The sequence below is a fragment of the Loxodonta africana genome, chromosome 21 (assembly GCF_030014295.1).
Source record: "Loxodonta africana isolate mLoxAfr1 chromosome 21, mLoxAfr1.hap2, whole genome shotgun sequence".
Classification (NCBI taxonomy): Eukaryota; Metazoa; Chordata; class Mammalia; order Proboscidea; family Elephantidae; genus Loxodonta; species Loxodonta africana.
Genome location: NC_087362.1, coordinates 75066471 through 75093067, shown reverse-complemented (window position 1 = coordinate 75093067; position 26597 = coordinate 75066471). Strand labels below are relative to the sequence as shown.

Sequence of the window (26597 nt, the reverse complement as noted above, 5' to 3'; positions counted from 1 at the left end):
ATCTACCTGGAGTCCGTTGACAACTTCTGCTTGAATCAGCCTTCTCCGCGATAGCTGATTTATTACTTGGCATTCTACTGTAAGAAAGGTCTTTCACATCTCTGCTATTTTTTTTATATATTCATTTTTTATTTTAATTTTATGGTGGTAAAAACATATATGTAACAAAAAGCTGACCATTTTGTCAGTTTTTAAGTATACAGTTCAGTGACATTAAGTCCATCACCACTATTTCCAGAGGCTTACGTCACCCCAGATGGAAACTCAGTGCGCCTCCCCCATAACGCCCACCCCTCCTCCCTCCCTCTGCCCCCCCATAACACCCACTCCCCCTCCCTCCCTCTGCCCCTCCCCATAACACCCACTCCCCCCTGCCCCTCCCCCATAACACCCACTCCCCCTCCCTTCATCTGCCCCCTCCTATAACACCCACTCCCCCTCCCTTCATCTGCCCCCTCCTATAACACCCACTCCCCCTCCCCATAACGCCCACTCCCCCTCCCTCCCTCTGCCCCTCCACATAACGCCCGCTCCCCCTGCCCCTCCCCATAATGCCCACTCCCCCTCCCTTCATCTGCCCCCTCCTATAACACCCACTCCCTCTTCCCTACCCCATAACACCCACTCCCTCTCCCCTCCCCGATAACACCTGCTCCCTCCTCCCTCCCACCACCCCTCCGTATATAACACCCACTCCCTCCTCCCTCCCTCTCCCCCGTAACACCCACTCCCTCCTCCCTCCCACCACCCCTCCCCATAACGCCCACTCCCTCCTCCCTCCCACCCCTGACAACCACTAATGAACTCTGGTTTCTATGCATTTGCCTATTCTGCGTAGTTCATGTCAGCAGGATCCTACAATATTTGTCCTTCTGTCTCTAACTTACTTCACTCAGCATAGTGTTTTCAATGGATACGTTTGTTTTTGTTAGTATAGGTTCATGCATTCGTATTTTATTCAGTGGGTTATAATCCATTAATACCATCTGATTTGATGCTCAAATTGTTCCCCGTGGGGGCAGTAGGAGCCCCTTCAAGCTGGTTCCCACATGATTTTGACATGTTCTCTGGCACAGCAAGCTGTTACTCCAGGCTCATCTTGTGGTTCCCTCTCACCAACCTTGGAGTCAGGCAGTTCTCCAAGAGACCCTGGTTCCTTTTAGTACAAGACAATGTTTAAAAGCCAAGTTCTGGTACTCAGGGTGCTGTGTGCTACTAGGCTGTCATTTCCTCAGGGCTTTCTCAAGGTACAGAGCTAGGAGATGCAGGTATGTGTTCACGCACCTACACACACCTGTGACTATTTTATATCTCTTTATGTTCCTATATATTGTAAAACCATGAATTTATACCAGTACTTCCATTTCCCATCTAAGACAACACTCTGGGCTTCTGGCCAACCCTTTCTGTGTTTGCAAATAAGGCAGTGAGAAACCTGGCTCTTGCTACTCCCAGTATATATGCTGTTTGCTCAGTGTAACCAGTCCCCAGCCATGCGAGCTGTCACCTCCACCTGCCCTGTGTTCACCATGGAGATCCTTTGCCTGCTTTGTTACCTGTGCACCTGAATATTGAATCTTTTTGGTAGTGATGGTAAAGGTTACTGTGTTTTTTACTTAGGTTCCCACATGTTTGTAGTTAGTACGTAGAAATGCAGTTGATTTCTACATGTTAATCTTGTACCCTGCGACCTTGCTGAACTCCTTTTTTGAATCTAGGAATTTTTTTGTAGATTCTTTGGAGTTTTTTATGTAGACAGTCAAAACATCTGCAAGTAGGAACAGTTTTATTTCTTCCTTTCAAATCTGTGTGCCTTTTATTTATTTTTGTTGTGCTGGCTGAAACTTCCAGTACTGTGTTCAATGAGAGCTGTGAGAGTGGACAGCCTTACCTTGTTTCAGTCTTAGGGGGAAGCATTCTATCTTTCACCAGTAAGTTGATGGTAGCTGTGGGTTTTATACAGATGCTGTGTACCAAGTTCAGGGAGTTCCCCTTTATTCCTAGTTTGCTGAGAGTTTTGTCCTGAGTTGGTGTTAGAAGGTGAGAGCTTTTTAATGTGTTACTGTTAGAGCCACATCAAGACAGTCATGTCAGTTCGTTTGTTAACAAAATGTTACATATACATCACAGAAGTATCTGTTACATGTTTCAAATGGGTATAAATAAGTAGCTGAACACAGAAAAGCAAAAGGGTGGGGGATAAGTTTTGGGAGGTTTGTTTGAGATGAAAATGACAGAACACATGATCTTTTCTTCAGCCAGCAAATTCGCTCTTATTTGGATGAACTAAGAGTAACTCTCATCTCGTTGCTAATGAAGCCACAGAATACTGATATCTAAGTCTAAACCATTTCCATACTTCTTTTTTTTTTTAATTGTGCTTTAGGTGAAAGTTTACAGCTTAAGTTAATTTCTCATATAAAAATTTATACACATATTGTTATGTGACCCTATTTGCAATCCCTATAATGTGACAACACACACCCCCTTTCCACCCTTGGTTTCCCATGTCCATTCAACCAGCTCCTGTCCTTTTCTGCCTTCTCGTCCTGCCTCTGGAAAGGAGCTGCCCATTTAGGTTGTTTCCACCTTTTTGCTGTTGTGAATAGTGCTGCAGTGAACATGGGTGTGCACATATCTATTTGTGTGAGAGCCTCATTTCCCTAGGATACATTCCAAGGAGTGGGACTGCTGGATCGTATAGTACTTCTATTTCTAGCTTTTTAAGGAACCGCCAAATCGATTTCCGAAGATCCTGTACCATTTTACTTTCCCACCAGCAGTGTATAAGTGTTCCAGTCTCTCCATAACCTCTGCAACATTTATTTTGTGTTTTTTGGATTAATGCTAGCCTTGTCGGGGTAAGAAGGAATCTCATTGTAGTTTTGATTTGCATTTCTCTAATGGCTAATGATCCTGAGCATTTCCTCATGTATCTGTTAGCTACCTGAATGTCTTCTTTAGTGAAGTGCCCATTCATATCCTCTGCCCATTTTTGAATTGGGTTGTCTTTTTGTAGTTAAGTTTTTGCAGTATCTTGTACGGCACTGGGTTCCTGGGTGGGTTTGTAGATTTTAGAGATTAGACCCTGATCAGATATGTCATAGCCAAAAATTTTTCCCTGGTCTGTAGGTTGTCTTTTTACTCTTTTGGTGAAGTCTATTGATGAACATAAGTGTTTGATTTTTAGGAGCTCCCAGTTATCTGGTTTTTCGTCTGGCGTTTGTGCATTGTTAGTTATGGTTTGTGTTCTGTTTATGCCATTTATTAGGACTCCTAGCATTGTCCCTGTTTTGTCTTCCATGATCTTTATCATTTTAGATTTTATATTTAGGTCTTTGATCTATTTTGAGTTAGTTTTTGTACATGGTATGAAGTATGGGTCTTGTTTAATTTTTTTGCAGACGGATATCCAGTTATACCAGCACCATTTGTTAAAGAGACTTTCTTTTCCCCATTTAATGGACTTTGGGCATTTGTCAAATATCAGCTGCTCATAGGTGGATAAATTTACATCTGGATTCTCAATTCTGTTCCACTGGTCTGTGTATCTGTTGTTGTACCAGTACCAGGCTGATTTGACTACCATGGTGGTATAATAGATTCTAAAATCAGGTAGTGTGAGGCCTCCCAGTTTGTTCCTCTTTTTCGGTAATGCTTTACTTATCCAAGGCCTCTTCCCTTTCCATAGGAAGGTGGTGATTTGTTTCTCCATCTTGTTAAAAAAAGTTGGAATTTGGATCGAGATTGCATTGTATCCGTAGATCACTTTGGGTAGAACTGACATTTTCACAATGTTGGGTTTCCCTGTCCATGAGCAAGGTGTGTTTTTCCACTAATGTAGGTCTCTCCTGGTTTCTTGCAGTAGTGTCTTGTACATTTGCATACTTTTTATCATCCATTTAACTGACTCCCCTCCTTTGCCATTTTCAAGGAGATATCATTTGCTTGTTTTAGAGCTAAAATAATTTTTAAATGCTACATATCTCATATGCAGCTAACTTAGTTTGTGTGAAATGTATTTTTTTTCTCAGTCATTTTTCTTCCACATTAAACCTGTAGATAAGAAGACAAGGAATCATGAAAACTTTTGCTGACACTAATTGTACGTACACTAGGATTACCTAGTTCAGTTAATTTAATTGAAACAAAGAACCGATGAAGTGGGAGTTTGGGATTTGATCTCCTATGAATGAGTTACTAAGTCCAGCATAGCCATTTGACTGATGCAAGCTTTTATTCACAAGTTTTGTTCTACAAAAGCCATATCATCTCTAGGAAGAAAACACCTCAAAACATCTGTGTGACCTCTGTGACTTAGTTCATTGGAAGTGTCCTCCTTGTGAAGGACAGCACACCATTAAAACATTTGTTTTAATGTAACAGTCTCCTTTCCTCCCTCTTTGCATCTATCCTGGGGCATTTGAGAAGCACTCCGAAATCTAGACTTATTTGTGTCACTTAAATTAGCACCTGTCTCCTCTACTGCACTGTGATAGTGTAAGCAACTTGAAGATAGTGTCTATGTCTTATTTGTCTTTGATTCTCCTCTGGTACCTAACACTCAGCCTGGCACATAGGAAACACCCAGGAAATTTATGTCAGATAAATGCCAGCTTCCTTTTGAGACATGGGTTGTCTACCCTAACGTAAGACTTTTCCTTTTCCTCTAGTACCAGTCAAGACTTGATGCGTCTCACCCCATATTCTGTCTATAAGGAGACTTCCACCAAAAGATGAAAGTCCAGTGGCAGGCCCAATGCCCACCTTTACCCATTTTCTTTCCTCAGGGACACCGCTAGTCAACGGTCCTTTCTTAGAAGAGAAAATTGATCCCTCTGAATGAGCTACCCTTCCCCTGTTCAAGTTACCAAGTCTGCTTATCTTTTCAGATTCCCTGTCATTAGAAAGTCTAGCTTATGTAATTTTCCAGGCTTACAACACCAAAAACATACAGAAAGAGTAACACGCACTTGGTAAAACAGGGTTTCTCTCTCATTACCCTAGTGGAATGATGTAAAAATAACCCTGGAATAATGGTATTAAGTTCAGATGAATAATTCTCCTTCAGAGTGTAGCTTTCTTTGTGTCTCACGTGACAGCTGTAGGGCTTGTGTCCTTGATTAGAGTCCTGCCACTGTGCTTTACAGGAACTGTTAAGTTTCAAGCCTTTAAGAGAAACACAGGTGTATTACTGATTTCTTTAAGAATCTTCATCTGAATGTGGCTTGTCTGTGTGTGCATCTGTGCATGTTGAGGAGGAACGCGTCCAGAACAGATGTTAGGCATTGAGGAGCTAAGAAAGATTCACATGAAAGAGACATTAGCTTGTGTGTGTTAGGACAAATTCAGCTCCCCCTGCACTCCACAGGTTCTTTTATTCAAGGCTTCAAACCACTTTTATACTAAGAATTCTTCGTTGTGTGCTCTTAAAAAAAGGATGTGATTGGATTTTCTATATTTGTCACAGATTTGCCAACTAGTGTGCAGGCATGTGATGCTGTTGTTTTCCACGTTTGACTCTGGAGACAGTGCTGGGAAGTAGAAATAAATCAGAGCATAGGATTTTCCAAACAGGGATAAGGGATCCAGAACAAAAGGTATTATTCCCAGGTGAGACAATAATAATAGAATGTTCAAGAGAGAGGCAGTTGTCAGTGTGAAACAGAAGCTTCACATTTATTATTCATTATTTATTATTAATCATTATCGATCATTGACTGTATCGGAAAATGCATACATATAATTTAGGGTCCTTAGTCCCTCATAGGGTCGCTATGAGTTGGAACCAACTCAACAGGACCTAACAACAGTCCCTCCTTGGTGTTTAATTATTCATTACGTTTAAGTTAAAAAAAACAAAATCAAGGTATCTGAGAGATGGCAAAGGCCTCAGGAGGCGTCTTACCGAAATCCAACCTAATGCAGCATCCTAGCCGGCTTCTGCTTGGACACCTTACAGTGAGGGAGAGTGAGTCTCCTTGGAGAGCAACACAGACTTCTCTCATTCATTAGTTTAGTTGTTAGAAAACTTAACTCTACATCAGAGTCAAACTGCGCATGTTCCGTTTCTCCTATGTCTTAATGGGAAGCCTTGGTGGCTCATTGGTTAAGAGCACAGGCTGCTAACCAAAAGGTTGGCAGTTCAAATCTTCCAGCCGCTCCTTGGAAACCCTATGGGACAGTTCTACTCTGTGTTATAGAGTCTCGTGACTCGACAGCCATGGTTTTGGTTTGAGGTAGGTAGGTGGGTAGGTGTTTAGGTAGGTAGGGTAGGTAGGTAGGTAGGTTAGGTAGGTAGGTAGGTTAGGTAGGTAGGTAGGTAGGTAGATGATAGAGGGATGGGTGGGTGGATGGATGGATGGATGGATGGATGGATGGATGGATGGATGGATGGATGGATGGATGGGATGGATGGATGGGATGGATAGATAGGATTGATAGATGGATAGATAGGATAGATAGGATTGATAGATTGATTAGATAGATGAGTCCCTGGGTGGTGCAGACAGTCAATGCTCAGCACTGCTAACCAAAAGGTTGAAAGTTTCAGTCCATCCAGAGGCACCTCAGAAGAAAGGCCTGGCAATCTACATCTGAAAAATCAGCCATTCAATACCCTGTGGAGCACAGATCTACTCTGAAACACATGGGGTTGCCACGAGTTGGAGTTAACTCCAGGGCAACTGTGTATACTGCTCCTGATAACATTTAGTGTAAAATAGGCCCTTGATAACTTGTCTATTGAATAAAAAACAGTTTGTCCTAACAGATTATTACAGTTTATATCTGTAAAGCAGACAATAAATTATAACTACAGTAGTAGAATGCATATAAACATACTATGTTCCCTCTCAGGGAAAAGTAGATTTCTTGTTTCTTTTAAATAGTGAGATAAACTACTTGAGAATGAAATAACATGTCTGGGGTTTTCATTAATCCCAGGAGGTGAGATGTGGAAGATGGATGAAATGAGATCACCCACCTGTTGTTGGTGATTCTTGAAGTTGTGTGACATGTGCAAGGGGTCATTATTGTTCCTTCTGATTTTGTAGATGTTTGAAAGTTTTCATGGTAAAAAGTTAAAAACCCATTGCTGTCAGGTCGATTCCAACTCATAGTGACCCTGTAGGACAGAGTAGAACTGCCCCATAGGGTTTCCAAGGAGCGGCTGGTGGATTCAAACTGTGGACCTTTTTGTTAGCAGCTGAGCTCTTAACCCCTGTGCCAGCAGGGCTCCAAAAAGTTAAAACAAAACCTGAAAACCCTAAGAGACTCTTGAGAGCCTGGGAATCTTGCCTGTGATGTCAGAGCCTATGAGGTGGACCTGCTCTCTAAGTAGCACTGCTGTCTGGGAAAAAGCGTCTCCAAGCATGGAGTGTTGAGAGCTAGAGGTAGCAATTTGGTGTTGGAGGTTTTGGTTTTAGAAAACAGAATAACTTTGCATTAAAAATATTAACATAAATATTAATAATGTACATTATAGAAAGGTCATGGGAAATACGATACCAATTTAAAGCAATCATTTGAGAAAAAATAACCTAGTCGTTTTGGGGATGCCCTTCCCTCTTTGCTTTGATTATTAGTTGTTGTTTGCCTTGTCAGGTACTTGCTAGTCCATGATTACTCTTTCAAAGCCATCTACACTGTCCAGAGTTGATTTTGCTTTAAAATTATTTTGTTACTCTGATGCTCTAACCAGCTTGTACTAAATATCACTGTATTCAGTTAGGTACTTCAGCCTGTTTATATGGCTAAAACCAAAAAAAAACAAACCCATTCCCATTGAGTCGATTCTGACAGTGACCCTGTAGGACAGAGTAGAACTGCCCTATAGAGTTTCCAAGGAGCACCTTGTGGATTTGAACTGCCAACCTTTTGGTTAGCAGCTGTAGTTCTTAACCACTAGCCACCAGGGTTTACTTAACATGGCTAGGGAAAGGTAAAACCGTCCTTGCCATTGCTCTGCTGGTTCCCGCACCACCATGTCCGTAGAACACTCTCTGAGCATTTGTGTGCAGACAGGGCCCATGTGTTGCAGATTACAGCCTTGAATCCAGGCTAGTTCCTAGCTCTATTTTTTTTTTTTTCCTCTTATTCCTGTCAGCTAAATTTGGGGATTCTACATCCTAATTCTGTTCCACTAGTACTTAACTAGAGGAGCCCTGGTGACTCAGTGGTTAAACGCTCAGCTGCTAACCAAAAGGTCGATGGTTCAAACCCATCCACTCTGCAGGAGAAAGATGTGACAGTCTGCTTCCATAAAGATTACAACCTTGGAAACCCTATGGGGCAGTTCTACTCTGTCCCATCAGGTCGCAAAGAGCCAGAATCAACTGGATGGCAGTGGGAAATACTTACCTGGGGTTTCTGACAAGCATATATTACCCTGCATTTCCTGAGCACTTTTAACAGCGTAACAGTGTGTTCATCTTCACCCCCCAGACAAGACGGAACCTTTAGAAGCATTCTGTCTGCTCTCCTGCCTCCAGGCTGTGTTGAAATAATGCTTAAGCGAATTTTCAGATGGTTAAATTTGTTTTACCTTTTACACTTTCTGTTTTAAAACCCCTTCTTAACAATTCCCAACCATATTATCAGTGATTATTTAAACTTAGTTTTACGGCCACCATTTTTCTTAAATTCCACATCTCTCCCTTTCTTCATTCTAATCCCCATCCCTTTTGGAGTCCTTCCTCATTTTCAGGAAAGCTGTTTACAGGTTAGTGTATTTTCTGAGTACTTGTATGCAGTAAAAGAGCTTTCTCTTGACCTTACATATTAATGCCAATTTTGCTAATATAGAATTTTGTAAGCATTGATCCATTTGTTACAAATAGTATAGCAGTCTCTCAAATTCTCTTTTTACCTGCACTCTCTCCAGTTTAAGCAAGACCGTTTATATTATTGCTCACCTTGGTCCTTCCTCTTTGAAGCAGCTGTTTTTCTTCACGTCCCTGAGAATTTTTCTGCTTCTGGTTCTGAGAAACATCAGTGTTGGTAGGTAATGGGGGTGGCAAAAGCCCCTGTGTTCACTCTGCAGTCTCACCCAGAAACAGTGGCCACCACTTCCTTTCTCCCCCTCCCCATGCTGGAGCTCCTTGGGGCCTCACAGCCTGGGAGCAACCAGAAGGTGGGAGCTATGTTTGAGCGAGATGGCGGCTATGGAGATCCTCAGACAACACAGCAAAAGTAATGCCTTGAAGGGGAACACTGCAGCCACCGCCATGTGAGAGGCACTAGCTAGGGGCACTCCCAGAGCCCCTGACTTACTCCTCTGGCCTCACCCAGGAGATTGTCAGGCTCTGAGTTTTAACAGACTTGGGGTTTCCAGTGGGAAGGAGAAAAAGGGAGTTACAGGGAGGCAGAGCTTGTTGGATAATCATGCTTTGCTGGGTCTTTTTATATTATTTAACCCTGTGGATTTGGATGTTTGTTTCTTTAGCTACACTCTGAAGTGATTCAGGGCACTGCCTAGAAGAACAAGCAAATCTTCCACTTAGTTAGCGAGGCTCACTGTCTTAGTCATCTAGTGTTGCTGTAACAATTACCACAAGTGGGTGGCTTTCACAAACAAATTTATTTTCTCACAGTTTAGGAGACTAGAAGTCCAGATTCAGGGTACCAGCTCTAAGGGAAGGCTTCCTGTCTCTGTTGGCTCTGGAAGAAAGTCCTTGTCTATTTTCAGCTTCTATTCCTTGGCAATCTTCACTTGGCATCTGTCTTCCCCCATCTATGCCTGACTGTTCTTTGCTTGCTTGATGTGCTCTTTTATATCTCAAAAGAGATTGATTTAAGACACACCCAACAATAATATTGCCTCATTAGCATAACAAAGAAATCCATTTTCAGATGGGACTGGAACCACAGGTTTGGGGGTTAGGATTTACAACACATATTTTTGGGCAACAGAAATCAATCCACAACACCCACCAAATGACAGATGGTATCTATCCCCTTGATAAGCCTTTGGCCCAGGTCCCAGAATCCTTCCGTTCCCCTTTTTTCCCAGCCCCACTGTCGCTTGCCCTTGTTCTCAGCCGCTGCTGCCCAGAGACTAGGTTAGATTGTCCAGTGGTCTGCCAGAAATCCACCCACCCTGACCCGTTGACTCTCTTACCTGGTCAGCACTAATTGACTTTTTCCTCAGCCTTCTTCACCTACTTAATATCCTTCCAAATTTTCTCAACATGTCTGCCACTGATGACTACACATTTTTGGTTTGTTTTTCATCATTACAGTGAGATTTAGGGAATTAAGGGAGACAAATATGTTGCATTTGACAGTGTTTACTATAAGATTCTTTGAAACATTTACCTAGAGCCAAGTATATTTTTAAAGATCAAGCCTCTCCTGAGTTCATCACAAGTTTTAAAATAAATATATAAGTTTATTAAAATGTATGTATTTTTACATATATATAAAAATACGCGTATACATATATAAAAATTGTGTATGTATAAAACATATACCTGCCACGTCTAATATATTTAATATGTTTGTATGTATACAGAACAGGATCAAAAGTTACTTAAGACATCACTTTTTACGTGTTTAAGTTTTTTACCAAGAGCATGTGATTTATATAATTAAGAAAAAATAATGAATGAAAAATAGGTGATTGTCTCAGTTATCTAGTGCTGCTGTAATAGAAATACCACTAATGGATGGCTTTAACAAAGAGAAATTTATTCTCTCACAGTTTAAGAGGCTAGAAGTCTAAATTTAGGGTGCTAGCTCCAGGAGAAGGCTTTCTTTGTCCGTCGGTTCTGGGGGAAGGACCTTGTCATCCATCTTCCCCTGATCTAGGAGCTTCTCTGTGCAGGAACCTTGGATCCAAAGGACACGCTCTGCTCCTGGAGCTGCTTTCTTGGTGCTATGAGGTCCCCCAGTCTCTGCTAACTTTTCTGTTTTATATCTCAAAGGAGATGGTCTCTAAACACAATCCAATCTTGTAGATTGAGTCCTGCCTTGGTAACACAACTGCCTCTAATCCTGCCTCATTAACATCATAGAGGCAGGATTTACAACTCATAGGAAAATCACATCAAATGACAAAATGGTGGACCATCACCCAATACTGGGAATCATGGCCTGGCCACGTCGACACACATTTTTGGGGGACGCAGTTCAATCCATAACAGTGATCAATAGAAGAGAAAAAATCTTCCCATATAGGGTCTAAAAGAATTTGTCTAAATGGCATGAATAGCTGGCAGGGGCCTCTTTCTCTCACACATGGAGGCAAAGCTTGAGCTACTGGTAGAAGAGTATGATGCTAGTTTTGTATTTGTGTGTTTTAAAGAAACAAAAATTTAAAGACATTTTCAGAGCATGAATTTCAACAGTCACCCATAATTCAGCCAAGGATTTTTTAAACACTACTAAAGCCATTACGCAGTGCTGACCTTCACAGCTTTGGCTTCGTTAAACTCCTCCCCACCCCCACCCCCACCCACCAGCTTGGTGTTACAGTATTTATGGATGATTATTGCTTTATTTTTGTTTTGTTTTAAACATTTGTGTAAAGTAATGTAAACTGAACCACAAAGCTAGAGACACCCAGTATTTACACTTTAAATACCTGTAAGAATACATGGGCTTATATAACGTATAATGTGGTTTGACAGGAAATAAAATCCTAAGAATGATCATTTTGCAGGAAACAAATTTCATATCCCATTAGCTGTTTTTAAACTAATTTTATCTACTAATAAGGAGTACTTCACATAGCTCTTTTAGTATTTTAATTATTAATTTTCATTTAATTCTGTGAATAGACTATCTTCTATAAATAATTTCAATGTTATGTATTTCATTAATCTTTTCTAAAAGACTTTGGCTGTAAAAGTCTAGAGGTATTAGAAATTGCTTTTAAAAACAGTTTAATCAAAAGGGCATTAAGCCAGTGCCGTAGAGTCGATTCCGACTCATAGTGACCCTATAAGACAGAGTAGCAGTGCCCTATAGAGTTTCCAAGGAGCTCGCATTATAAAGTATTATAATAAATCGGTATAAAATTTAGTAATTTGATTATAAATACTAATAATATATAATTTAAATATAAGAGGGTTTAAGAATCTTTAAACCTCTAGAAATTAGGCTCTGGTTTAGCCAGGATCAGCTAGTTAATTAGAAAACATTTATTGGCACCTGAAATGAGCAAGAGAGACTAACAGAAAAACCAAAACAGCCCTTACCTTCAGGAGGCTTACAGTGGTGAACCACACAAATGGCAGACGGTGGAGATCCTACACAGATATCTGCCCTGTTGAAATTCACTTACCCATCTGGGCCCTCTGTGTATTTTGGCCACCTTCCCAATTGTAGCTGCTTAAGGAGAAAATGTTTTACTTCACTCGTAACCATTTACTTTTATCTCAAAATTATAATTGTCCCACTTTTAGAAAGTAGGCTTTTAGTAACCGTAAATTCAGCCTTAGAACATGTAGTAGTGTGAAGTTTTTTTTTGCTGACTAAAGTATAAATGATGAAATTTTTATTCTGATATCACTGGGGAAATTACATTCTTGCACTTACGTAATAGACTGTTGGTACCTTTTACTTGTTCATAAGCTTGACATTGTGGAGTCTTAAAATGGTAACTTCAGGGTGACATTTATAGAAACCCCATCACAGTCTGCCTTTTTACTTTTTTTGATATGCAAGAGAACATTAAAGCATGATTTCTTTTTTTACTGGTAAGGTTTGGGTTTGGTATTTGTTTTGTTTTCTGATTACAAAAGTTAAGGCAACCTATTGTAAAACATTCATGAAGTCTGGAAGGGTATTTTTAAAAAGCAGTGCTCTTTGCCAGTTGTTAGATACAAATGCCGTGAGCACTGAGCATTTTCTCCTCACTTCTGCACGTTTCTAAGGTGTCAAGCACACCAAGAGAGATTGCAGCAATAAAAACAGATACTTTTTTAAAATCCTGGAATCCTGATTAATAAAATTCAGAATTAAAAAAAAAGCACATAAGCTAATGGTTATTGTTTTTCATGTGTCAGGCCCTCTGCCAGGTAGATGAGTGGCTGCTGAGGGCTGGGGAGATGAGATGACTGAGGGGTGCTAGCTGAAGGCCACAGAGCTTCTTTCCGAGGTGATGAAGTAGTCCAAAATGGACTGCGGAAATGGTTTCACAACTCTGCATGCAAATATGCTAAAAACCATGGAACTAACCGTACATTTTAAATGAGTGAATGCTCTGGTACGTGAATAGATCTCGGTAAGTCTGTTTAATAACGCGGTACACACACACACACACACGTACGTACGTGTGCAGGTGCCGTTCTGGAAGCAGGTCTGTTTGTTAGCACTTCCCGTCGCTGCGCTCCTCTGTGTTCTCCCATATTGCACATTACTGTCTTGGCTTTTAAGTACTACTAGTCTTTTGGTTTTTTTCGGTGAGGATCTGTCCATTTTTTTAGCAAGGATTTATTACTGTCAACAGGATTGTTTCTACTTGTGTATGTAAAAAAGCTAAAGAATGGTGAAAAGTACTTTATACTCCAATATTGAATGGAATTACATGTATTATAACATTTTTAATGTCAGTGAAGGCTTTGTGAAGATAATAGGTGAGGACTTAGACCCTGAAAGATGGTGAACATTTAGAAAGAGCAAAATGGGTAGTGGTTTGACATTGCAGGCAGGAGGCCATGATCCCAGTGAGAGAGAAGGAACAGGAGGTAAGTAGAGGCTGGCTTGCCTTCCTGCTGTGGAATATTAACAAGAGAGAATATTGACAAATGGGCATCCGTGGCAAAGAAAAGATTTTGTCAGTTACATAGTAACTGCAATAACTGTTTAAATTCTTCATCAGAGAGAGATTATGATAAAATGGGTACATTACGAAGATGAATTTTTTAGAAATGTTCAGAGGCAAAAAAATATATGCTCGTAATTAAAGAAGCCAATCCCAGAGTAACCGACTGGAATTATATTCATCGAGGTATGAGTTGATAAGACAGTAGAAGGAAGCCTGCAGCAATGGGTAGGCAGAGAAAATTAAAGGATGCATCTTGGTGAATTTTTACATATGTATACCCCCTTATAATCAGATCCAGATCAAGATAAAATACATCCAATACGCTAGAAGTTTCCCTCATGTCCCCCTAACTCGTCAGTACCCCCACAAAGGTGTAACCACTATTCTGGCCTCTGTCACCATGGATTAGTTTTCCCTGTTTCTTAACATCATGTTAATGGAATAACACAGTACGTCTTCATTGTGCCTGGCTTCTGTTGCTCGCATCGTATCTGTGAGTGTCATCCAACACATGTACCTGTTTCCTTAGAATCGTACTAACACATTGGTCTGCATCTTGTTTTTACCTTACCAAGAGAGTATTAACACCCTTTCAAACAGCACTTACAGGTCTTCATCATTCTTTTAATGTCTCCATATCATTCCATAATATTTGATATTTTCCATAATTTATTTAGCCTTATCTCTACTAGTGGATATTTAGGTGGTTTCTAATATTTTGCCATTACTCTTCTAGTTTATTAAACATGAAATTGTTGAGTTGAAGGGACTGGGTTTTTAACGTTCATTGATAATACCAAATTACCTTCCCTAAAGTTTTCGGCATTCACATTCCCACCAGCATATGGCAGTGCCCAGCTGACCATGTACTCATTATACTTATTATTTCAATTAATAAATTTGTTTTCTTAATAAATAATACATACAAAGAGTTAAAGTATATATGTGTATACATAAACCAAAAAAAACAAACCCACTGCCCCAGAGTCGATTCTGACTCATAGCGACCCTATAGAACAGAATTGAACTGCCCCATAGACTTTCCAGGGAGTACCTGGCAGATTCGAACTGCCGACCTTTTGGTTAGCAGCTGTAGCACTTAAACTTATGTACAGAAAGTGTACAAAAGTGCACAGGTCTGTAAGTTTTCACAAAGTGAATGCACACACACAATCATATCCAGGTCAAGAAGTATAACCAGCTCCCCGAAGCAGCCTCATGCCCCATTATTAGCTACTAATCTTTCCCCCAAAGGTAACCACTGTTTTCATTTCCAGCACCATAGATTCATCCTGCCCGGTTTTGAACATTATAGTATAAGTATTTTTTATTTTAACAGCTGTTCCTTCATAGAATTTGTATCAGTTTACGCTTCCGTCTACGAAACCAACCCCCTGCCATCAAGTCGATTCTGACTTATAGAGACCCTATAGGACAGAGTTCAGAGTAGAACTCTGCCCCATAGGATTTCCAGGGAGTGGCTGGTGAATTCAAACTGCTGACCTTTTGGTTAGCAGCTGAACTCTTAACCACTGTGCCACCAGGGTTCTTCTTCTACCCACAGTATATGAGAATATATATTTCCGATTACCTTCACCAGCCCAATGGGTTATTAAACTTATTGAAATTTTGCCAGTTAGATAGGTGAAAAATTGTCTCATTTTTACTTTGCGTTTTCTTGTAGTGAGTGAAGCTGAGCATCTTTTCATGTTTAAGGTCCTTTTGCATTTCCATTTCCATGAACAGTCCTTGTCCTTTTCCATTTTCTTGATTTGTAACTGTACGGTGATCTGTGTTGAAGAAATTAACCCTTAGTCTGTGATCTGTGTTAGGGAAATTAACCCTTAGTCTGTGATCTGTGTTGCAAATATTTTTCTTAGTTTTTACATTTTACTTTGATTTTATTGTTTTTCCTACATATAGTTTTATTCCTTTTACTTTTTTTACCTATCCATTGGGTATAAAATAGGTTATTTATAGTACAAAGAAGAAGGATCAGTAATTTGAAAATATGGCCTTGGTGATAGAAACGATGCTGGATATCACATGATAGAATTTTATAAGACCAACAACTTATTCTTTGCAAATACCTTTTTTCAACAACATAAACAGTGACTATACACATGGACCTTACTGGATGGAAAACACAGAAATCAAATTGACTACATCTTTGGAAAGAGATAGTGGAAAAGCTCAACATCATCAGTCAGAACAAAGCGAGGGGCTGACTGCAGAACAGACCATCAACTACTCATAGGCAAGTTTAAGCTGAAGCTGAAAAAAATAAAACAAGTCCATAAGAACCAAAATACGATCTTGGTGTATCCCAGCTGAATTTGGAGACCATCCCAAAAATAGATTTGACAGACAAGTTGTGGAATAACATCAAGGACATCATACCCGAAGAAAGCAAAATAATCATTAAAAAGACAGGAAAGAAAGAAAGACCAAATGGATGTCAGAAGAGACTCTGAAACTTACTCTTGAACGTAGAGTAGCTAAAGAGAATGGAAGAAATGATGAAGTAAAAGAGCTGAACAGAAGATTTCAAGGGGTGGCTCGAGAAGACAAAGTAAAGTATTATAATGACATATGCAAAGAAAGACCTGGAGTTAGAAAACCAAAAGGGAAGAACACACTCGGCATTTCTCAAGCTGAAAGAACTGAAGAAAAAAATGAAACCCTGCATTTTTGAAGAATTCTGTCACTTTAAGGACTGAGGTGCACCTGACCCAAGCCATGGTGTTTTCAATTGCCTTATATACATGTGAAAGCTGGACAAGGAATAAGGAAGACCAAAGAATTGATCCATTTGAAATTACCGTGTTGGTGAAAAATATTGAATATACTATGGACTGCCAGAAGAAGGAACAAATCTATCTTGGAAGAAGTATAGCCAGAATGCTCTTTAGAAGCAAGGATAGCAAGACTTTGTTTCACGTACTTTGGACATGTTATCAGAAGGGACCAGTACCTGGAGAAGGACATCATGGTTGGTAAAGTATAGAGGGTCAGCAAAAAGAAGACGACCCTGGATGAGATGGATTGACACAGTGGTTGCAACAATGGGCCCAAACATAGCAACAATTGTGAGGATGGAGCAGGACTGGGCAGTGTTTTGTTCTGTTGTACGTAGAATCGCCATGAGTCGGAACCAACTTGACTGAACCTAACAACATAACAGCAACAACTGTTCTATTTATTATTCTTAGAATACATTTTAATTGATTTGCATTTGATATCTCTCTGTCAGATTCTAAGTCATCCTTGAAATTTAGCTAACCAGTTGAAAAACCAATGGTAGGTACGATATGATATAACCATAATTATCTTGCCTATATATTTCATAAAACTGCAGCATCTTGATAGCTTAATAAAGACTTGAAATATTGGTATAAAGTGGACAAAAGAAATTTAATTTGCTTAGACCTAAGAAATTGTATGGGTTTCTGCCTGTGATCATGAACCAGTGGAGCATATTAATGGATTTTAGGGGGGAATGTGGGCTCACTGCAGATAGAGGCTGACAACATAACAGTGATAGTAGCCTGTTCTTTATTTTTCCACAGTTCTCAGTGGTCTCTGTTCTAATGACTGCCCCCGTAAGATAACGGTAAGTAAACTTAACTCTCAGTTGTAAATACTTCTGTCAATATTCTCTGCACAATAAGTAGTTATACACAAAGCAGTTGTTACAGGTCATGATCAAATTGTCATTACTCTTTGGAAATGATTAAAGTATCTTTTAGGGCTCAAGAAATCTTTGCTAGAAATTAAGTACCTTTCTAAAAAGTTTCTCTCCTCAAGGATCACCTTCTTTGTGAAACCTTTTCTCATACCCTTGGGAGAATGACCACTCTTTCCATTACTTCTGTTCACCCTGCTACTATTTTGACATCTATAATAATGGACTGCACTTGACTGTGTAGATGAGTGCCTGGCACCATAGGCTCTAAACCCCTGTGGGCAAGAACCAGGTCATCTTTGTACACATGGCCCTTCAAAAATGATCCAAATTTACGCAAAGGAGCCTGGCCTTTGTACTTCCACTCCAGTCAGACACTGCATGCCACGATCCCCAGGAAGAGGCTATGGCTGGGCAAGGCAGCAACCTTTGGCTGAGAGCAATTTCCGGGAGGAACCGAGCTCTAATCTCTCAAAGCCAACACTTGGGGCAGCTCGGGAAAGAATGCCTCAGTCCTGAAGGAGGGACTGGGTGAAGTGTCACCACACCCACTACAACATGCATGTGACTGCCTGTCAAACCCGTGTGAGTTTACATCAGTATGAAAATAAAGAGATGATTTGTCAGAGGTGAAGAGTAACTTGGTTACTGAGATATTTTCTGCCCAGTGTTTTAAATATTCCCATCCCTCATTCCTCTTCCTGTTTCTCATTGACCCACTCTGTGCCTCTTTCAGTCCATGGTCAAGCAAAGATTCTAAAACGTTGAAATTGAACTCACTCATTTTACCCTCACATTGTAGCAGAAAATTTGATAGGCTAGGCTGTCTGGTTAAGGCAGCCTGTACTTCTAAGACCAAAAATGCCCCCTTTCTTCTTACCTTAAAACATAAGCCATCACTCTTATATGGAGAACAGAGTCATTTAGAAAGACGCATAGGCCAGCATGCTGAGCTGCTTTCACATGGATAAATCTAACATGACAGCTTCCTCGAGCTCTTCTGGAGGTGTTACATCTGCCTCCCATTCATCCATTTATGGCTTTCTTTGAAACTCACATCCTGTTGGACTCTCCTTCACATACATCATTTTCCTTCCCCACTGATATCATAGATCACTGTTTTCTGACAACTGAAAAGAAACAAGTGTACAGTGACTCCCCAAGTATTCCATATATCAAATATGCGCCCATTTGTAGAAATAGGGACTTCTTCATAGTGCTTTGACATCACAGCCACCCAATCATAGTAGAAAGTGTTATTATATTAGGTACAACCCAGTGTGAGACTAAGGGGGAGAATGTCCCTACCGCATGATATTCTTTACCTACCACTTGAGCTAAGTGATGAGTTGAATAGCTCTGCTGGCTATATGTTCCCACCTGATGCAGGCAAACTATTGGTACATGGAGAGATGAAAGAATTCTTCAGCTTAGCGTCCCTTCCATTCGATTCTCAGACAGCATCCTCTGAGAAGCATTTCCTGGCTCCTCTTTGACACAGGGATGGGTACACCTTCTGTTATTCCTTAGCACGCGATGCTTAATCCTAGTACTGACTGAGTCTGTTCTGTAGTTGGTGAGTGATCTGTGTTAAGTCCTATACGAGTCACATAGTAAATATATGATGTAGGAATAAACGAGCTGTCCCTAAAACTTGGGTTTTTTAAACAGGTCTTACTCGATACTTTCACCGCACAATCACGTACTTGTTAAGTTTGGGCTCTCAAAAAATAAATTACAAGCTACTTATAAGAGAAACACATTTGCCAAAGCCCTGCTATAAAGGAAAATTCCTTATTTATGTTCCCACAGATACCTTGTGATGAGAAAAAAAATGTTTCAACTTTTAACTACCTACAGGTTTTTAATACATGTAGTAAAATAAGGTGCCTTTAGCTTTTTTTTTTTTTTTTTTTTTAAATCTTTTCAACCAGAAAAAAAATCTCAGGCTTTTCCCTGTTCCACTTAGGAATTTTCTGACCCAAGTATAAGCCAAGTAATATTTTCTTTACCTTTATTTTGGCTGAGTGAATGACTTGGCACTGTTTTCCCTCCCTATGCTTTAAAGGATGCCAGGCTTTGCTTTAACAGATATTTACTGGTGAAAACTGATGTATTTATCTGACACCTTCTTACAGTCTCATTCTATTCTTAATTCTGTGTATGTGGCTTTTCCTTTTCACACCTGATAGTGATAATATCCTGCACGCTTCTCATACCACAGATAGAAAAACGACATATTTTCAGCATTTGATATGTATTTTACAGTCCTTTACTTACTTCGCTCAAAGGGAAAATATCTCATGGTTTTAATAAGAAAATAACTAAAATTAAAGGAAATGGTTTATTAAATTTAATGTCTGAAGAAATGGATAAAAAACGATGTGAAAATTCATTATTGAACTGAATTGGGCAAGCAGGCAACACTAATGTAGATAAGGAAAAATTGCAACGAGTGTTTATTTTAAAAAATTAAAATGAAGAACAGAAAATTACCCTTGAGAAAAATATAATCTACACAAAAAGCTATTTTCCTAATATTTTAGAATCATAAGTTTATATTGCATAATTAAGCCTAGTGTTGATGACACCTAACATACTGTGTCTTATATGTCCTTCAAGTTCTGTTTTACCATCTGAAACCCATGATGAAGAATATGGTTTCCACTGTAGTAGTACCAAGACCTTGAAAGAAGTCCTTAGGTAATTCGGTAATTGACACAGACATAAAAACCACCAAGATCTGGCCAGGCTACTGAAAAGCCTCTAAAAAAAGTAAGGAGGTATTCCAACCCTGATTTTATATCAGTTAACAGGCACATACAGGGCAGTCATTTAAAAAGAATATAATAATTAGGCAAGAAAAATAAATAAATAAAAGGTATCCAGATTGGGAAGGAAGAAGTAAAGCTATCCGTTTTCACAGATGGCATCCTATACATAGAAAATCTCAAAAATCCACAAGAAAGCTACTAGAGCCAATAAATGAATTCAGCAAAGTGGCAGGGTATAAGCTCAACACACAAAAATCAGTTGAGTTTTTATACATGAGCAATGAGCATTATGAAAAGGAAATTAAGGAAATAATTTCATTTACAATGGCATCTAAAAGAATAAAATACCTAGGAATAAAATTAACCAGGTAGGTGAAAGACTCGTACCCTGAAAACTATGAAATGATATTGAAAGAAATTAAGCAAGACCTAAATAAATGGAAGGACATTCTGTGTTCATGGAGTGGAAGGCTTAATACTATCTTCCAATAAATGTTGCTTTGGGTAGTATTTGGTAGCACTAGTCAGTACTACCCAAATCAGTCTATAGATTGAGCACAGTCCCTACCAAAATTCCAATAGACTTCTTTGCAGAACTGGAAAAGCCAGTCCTCAAATTTACATGGAACTGCCAAAAGCCCCAAACAGCCAAAGCAATCTTGAAAAAAGAGAATAAAGTAGGAAGACTCACACTTCCCAATCTTAAAACATACTATATAGCTAGAGTGATCAAATCTGCTACTAGTATAATGATACACATATAGACCAATGGAGTAGAATGAAGAGTTCAGAGATAAACTCATATATCTATGGTTAATTGATATATTGAGTGCCAAGTCCACTCAACGGTGAAAGAATAGTCTCTTCAGTAAATGGTGCTGGGACAATTGGATTTCCACATGCAAAAGAATGGCACTGGACCCATACCTCATACCTTATATGAAAATTAACTTTAAATGGAACAAGGATCTAAATGTAAGAACTAAAGCCATAAAACTCTTAGAAGAAAACATAAGGGTAATGCTTCAGAATCTCATTTTTGACAGTGGATTCTTAGTTAATCACTCTTTTGTTAAAGAGCGATTAACAAAAGTCAAAATAGATGAATTGCAGTTCATCAAAATTAAAAACTTTTGTGCATCACAGGACTTTATCAGGGTCTTAAAAGCTTGCAAGTGGCCATCCAAGGTACAACAATTAGTCTCCATTCATCTGTAGTAGCAAAGGAAGAAGGAGTGTCAGGAATCTTGAGAGGAACTGGAATGCGTGTCTGATTGCTTCCACAGACAACCACCTCCTTTGCCCTGAGACCAGAAGAACTGAAAGAGTCCTGATCAAAAGGCGGAATAAGGAATAGAACTTCAAATTCTCATGGAATCCAGTCTTTCTGGGGCCACTAAGGCTGGATGACTCCCCAAAACTATTGCCTTGGGATAATCTTTAAGCCTTAAACCAAAACTATCCCCTGAAGTCATCTTTAAATCAAACAATAGTTCAGCTTAATTAGAAAAGAATGTCTGCTTTGAGCATTGCACTCTTTTAAAGAATTATCTATATGTGATCAAGATGACAACAGCAACTTGAAAAGTTGGAGGGCAAGCTTAGGGAACAGTGAGTTTCTGTTCATGGTGGTGGAATAATTTAGAAAAGGATAGAATGGTTGCACAACTTTTAAGAATGTAATCAGTGGCACTGAATTGTATGGGTAGAAATTGTTGCACTGATGTATATTGTGCTGCAGAAATTTTCAGCCAAAAAAATACTTTTTTAAAAAAAAAGGTATTTCTCAATAAAGTGAAGAGACGAATTACAGATTTAGGAGAAAATTGGGGGAAACTGTATGTACATAGGAAACCCTCGTGGCATAGTGCTAACCAAAAGGATGCCAATTCAGATCCACCACGTGCTCCTTGGAAACTCTATGGGGCAGTTTTATCCTGACCTGTAGGGTCGCTATGAGTCAGAATCAACTCAAAAGCAACAGTTTTGGTTTTTTTGGTTTATATATGCATAAGCATTTGGCTGCTAACCTGAAGGTCGGCAGTTGAAACCCACCAGATGCTTCACAGGAGAATGATGTGGCAGCCTGCTTCTGTAAAGATTTACAATCTTGGGAGGTGAGGCCAATATGGCAGAGGAGTCAGATGCTTCCTATGGTCCCTCTTACAATACAGACCCAAAAAAACGAGTGAATTGATTATATATGGCAAACTAAGAGCCCTGAACATCAAAGACAAAGTTGAGGAATCAGACCGAGTGGCAAGGGGAGGGAGAGACAGTTCATAAGCAGCGAGGATTTGCCAGACCTGACCTGGCCAGCACCTGCAGGCTGGATTGGCCAGTGCGTGCTGCCTGAGGTAAGCAGTAGCACTTGGGACACGTTTTCCACACCGGGAGAAACTAAGCAGCAGAGAGTCTGTACAAGCCTTCAGAATCGGGAAAACAGTGCTGAATCTGTGAAAGTTAAGTGCAAGCATCTGACCTACTGCATGGGTTCACAAAAACCTTTCCCACCTGTAGGAAAGACCTCTCTCCCATTTACCTGCCCCTCCCCGCTCTGCTCTGATCCCTGTCCGGCTTCAGTGATTGCTGCACCCCCTGGGCCGGAAGTGGGACCTGTTGCACACCCCAAGCCATATTCACAGCCTTGTAGAGAGAATAAATTAACAAACAGGAAAAAATAATCTGAGAGCTTTCCTAAGCCAGGAACTCAGGGCAGACACAGCCCTTTGCCTAAGCACATGTGTAAGGGGTCCATGACCTTTAAATGCCTTTCACCTTTCCCTAGACCAGTATGGACCCATTTCAACAGCACAGGCCCTCATTAGCACAGTAAAACAGGGTATATATCTGAAGCCTAGTTTCAATAGCAACAGCTAAGTGGGAGTGGCAGATTTGTGACATTTGACACTGCGTTGTTCATTAAGCAGGGTCCTCATCTACCTACATTAGGGGCCTGAGGACTGGTGGCTCTACCCACTTCACCTAGCCACCCGCAACAGGGGTCCAAAATAAGTGGTGCCTCCCAGTCCTTACAGATGACAACACTGGGTGCCTAAAGTCCAGCTGCAAAACCCACCACTTACACACTCTAGGGAACAGGGACATGCCCTCCACCCAGGTACTCAGGGGCAGCTGTCAGCCCCTTACCTTGCTCAGCACATAGCCCCCAACTACAGCCAGATACCTGGGCCAACTCAAATCACCCCTACATAGCTCTGCCCATCTAGGACTGTAGGAGAGAGCCTGCACCACACAGTCAGTGACAAAAGACCTGGACACCTGAGCTGAATCCACACAAAAAAGGAAACGGACTCCTGGGCTTACATACCTAGTAACAGCTCTAACCACCTGGTGACAGGACATGAGCGTTTCAAAGATACCAATAATCAAAGTAGCTCACATGACTAGCCTGTTTGGGCATATCAAAAGAAAACAAGAAGCTAGGACACAGTAAGCAAACATAAATAAATAACTTATTGATGGCTCAGAGGCAACAGTCAATATCAAATCACACAGAGTTGGACCATGATGGCTTCAGCAAGTGACCAAAACAAACAACCAAGAAACCTCCCAAAGGAAGAGAAGGTCTTGAATTACTGGAGGTAGAATTCAAAAGATTACTATACAGAGCTCTTGAGAAGATCGGGAAGGAGATCAGGCAAAACGTAGACCAAGCCAAGGAACACACAGACAAAGCTACAGAGGAACTCAAGAAGGTTATATAAGAACATAATGACAAATTTAACACACTACAAGAATCCATAGACAGCAAACAGAAATCCAGAAAGATTAACAGTAGAATTTCAGAATTAGACAACTCAATAGAAAGTCATAGCAGCAGAATTGAGGCAATGAAAGTCAGAATTAGTGAGATTGAAGATAAAGCACTTGATACCAATTTATTTGAGGAAAAATCAGATAAAAGAATTTTTAAAAATGAAGAAACCCTAAGAATTATGTGAGACTTTATCAAGAGGAATAACCTACAAGTGATTGGAGTACCAGAACAGGGGGTGATAACAGAAAATGCAGAGAGAATTATTGACGGTTTGTTGTCAGAAAACTTCCCTGATATCGTGAAAGACGAACAGATAACTGCCTAACATACTTAATGAGTCACACATAGTGTAGATTCCAAAAGGAAGTCACCAAAACATAGTATAATCAAACTTGTAAAAATCAAAGAGAATTTTAAGAGTAGCTAGGGATAAATGGGAAACCCTGGTGGCGTAGTGGTCGAGTGCTATGGCTGCTAAACAAAGGGTCGGCAGTTCAAATCCACTAGGCGCTCCTTGGAAACTCTTTGGGGCAGTTGTACTCTGTCCCTATAGGGTCGCTATGAGTCAGAATCAACTCGACGGCACTGGGTTTAGGGATAAATGAAAAATCTACAAAGGAGAGTCAATAAGACAAAGCTCTGACTACTCAGCAGAAACCATGCAGGCAAAAAGGCAATGGGATGAACTCTATAAAGCCTTGATGGAAAAAAATTTCCAGCCAAGAATCATATATCCAGCAAAACTGTCTCTCAAATATGATGGCAAAATTATAGCATTTCCAGACAAACAGAAGTCAAGGGAATTTGTAAAAAAAAAAAAAGAAAGAAAGAAACCAAAATTACAGGAAATACTAAAGGGAGTCATACAGCTAGAAAATCAATAACATCAGATAAGAACCCAAGACTAGACCCTAGGATGGAATAACCAGGTTATCAACCCAGATAGGGAAGTCACAAAAATGAATCAAAGCTAAAACACTGAAAATAGGGAAACAGAGAAATCAATATACAGAAGATGACAACATTGAAACAAAAAAGAGGACTAAATAATGTAATCATAGAACCTTCATATGGAGAACAAGTAAAGGCAATATCAAGAAATAAAAGAGTAGTTTAAACTTAGAAAAATAAATATTACGGTAACCAAAAAGGAAATTAACAATTCTACGCATCAAAATAAAAAGAAAAGCATACAGACTCAAGAAATACAAAATTAACAAGAATGAAAAAGATGAAAAGAAAATTCATAAAGAAAAACAAGTTGATAACGAAAATTAAGTGGAACAAAGTAACAACAACACAAAAATGGATCAAAATGACAGTATTAAACTCATACCTATCAATAATTACACTGAATGTAAATGGACGAAATACACCAATAAAGAGACAGAGTGGCAGAATAGATTAAAAAAAAAAAGATCCGTCTACATTCCTGCCTATCAGAGACACACCTTAGACTTAGTGACAAAACAAGCTAAAATTCAAAAGATCAAAACAAGAGCAGGAGTGGCAATATTAATCTCTTACAAAATAGACTTTAAAGCAAAATCCACCACAAAGCATAAGGAAGGACACTACATAATGATTTAAGGGTCAATAAACCAGGAAGTTATAACCATAATAAAAATTTACTCACAGTGACAGGGCTCGAAAATACATAAAACTCTGACAGCATTTAAAAGAGAAATAGACAGTTCCACCATAACAGGAGGAGGCTTCCACACACTACTTTGATGAAGGACAGAAAGCTTCTTTGAAAGAAGCTCAATAAAGACAGACAAAATCTAAATGCCACAATCAACCAACTTGACCTCATAGACATATACAGAACACTCCACTGAACGGCAACCAAGTATACTTTCTTTTCCAGTGCACATGGAACATTCTTTAGAATAGACCACATATTAGGTAATAAAGCAATCCTTAATAGAATCCAAAACATCAAAATAATACAAAGCATCTTCTCTGACCATAAGGCCGTAAAAGTAGAAATCAATAACAGAAAAAGCAGGGAAAAGAAGTCAAACACTTGGAAACTGAACAATACTCTGCTCAAAAACAACTGGGTTATAGAAGACATTAAGGATGGAATAAAGAAATTCATAGAATCCAGTGAGAAAGAAAACACTTTCTATCAGAATCTTTGGGACACAGCTAAAGCAGTACTCAGAGGCCAATTTATATCAGTAAATGCACACATACAAAAAGAAGAAAGGGCCAAAGTTAAAAATAAAAAAATAAAAAAAAACCTACAACTCGAACAAATAGAGAGCAGCAAAAGAAGCCCCCAGGCACCTGAAGAAAGGAAATAATAAAAATTAGAGCAAAATTAAATAAAGTAGACAATAGAAAAACAATTGCAAGAGTCAACACGAGCAAAAGCTGGTCCTTTGAAAAGATAAACAAATAAACCATTGGCCAAACTGACAAAAATAAACATGAGAGGAAGCAAATAACCCTGATAAGAGATGAGATGGGCAATATCACAAAGACCCAACTGAAATTAAAAGAATCGTAACACGAATACTATGAAAAATGGTACTCCAACATATTTGAAAACATTAAGAAAATGGATGAATTTCTAGA

General features: G+C 39.6%; 1 protein-coding gene across 1 annotated transcript in view; it reads left to right on the top strand.

Moving 5' to 3' along the window:
* Positions 1-26597, top strand: part of ITFG1 (integrin alpha FG-GAP repeat containing 1) — a 242533-nt gene that overhangs the window by 167421 nt on the left and 48515 nt on the right. The window contains exon 13 of the mRNA XM_064274126.1: positions 17341-17384. Coding sequence (XP_064130196.1) covers positions 17341-17384 — 44 coding nt within the window. The remainder of the gene's footprint in view (positions 1-17340; positions 17385-26597) is intronic.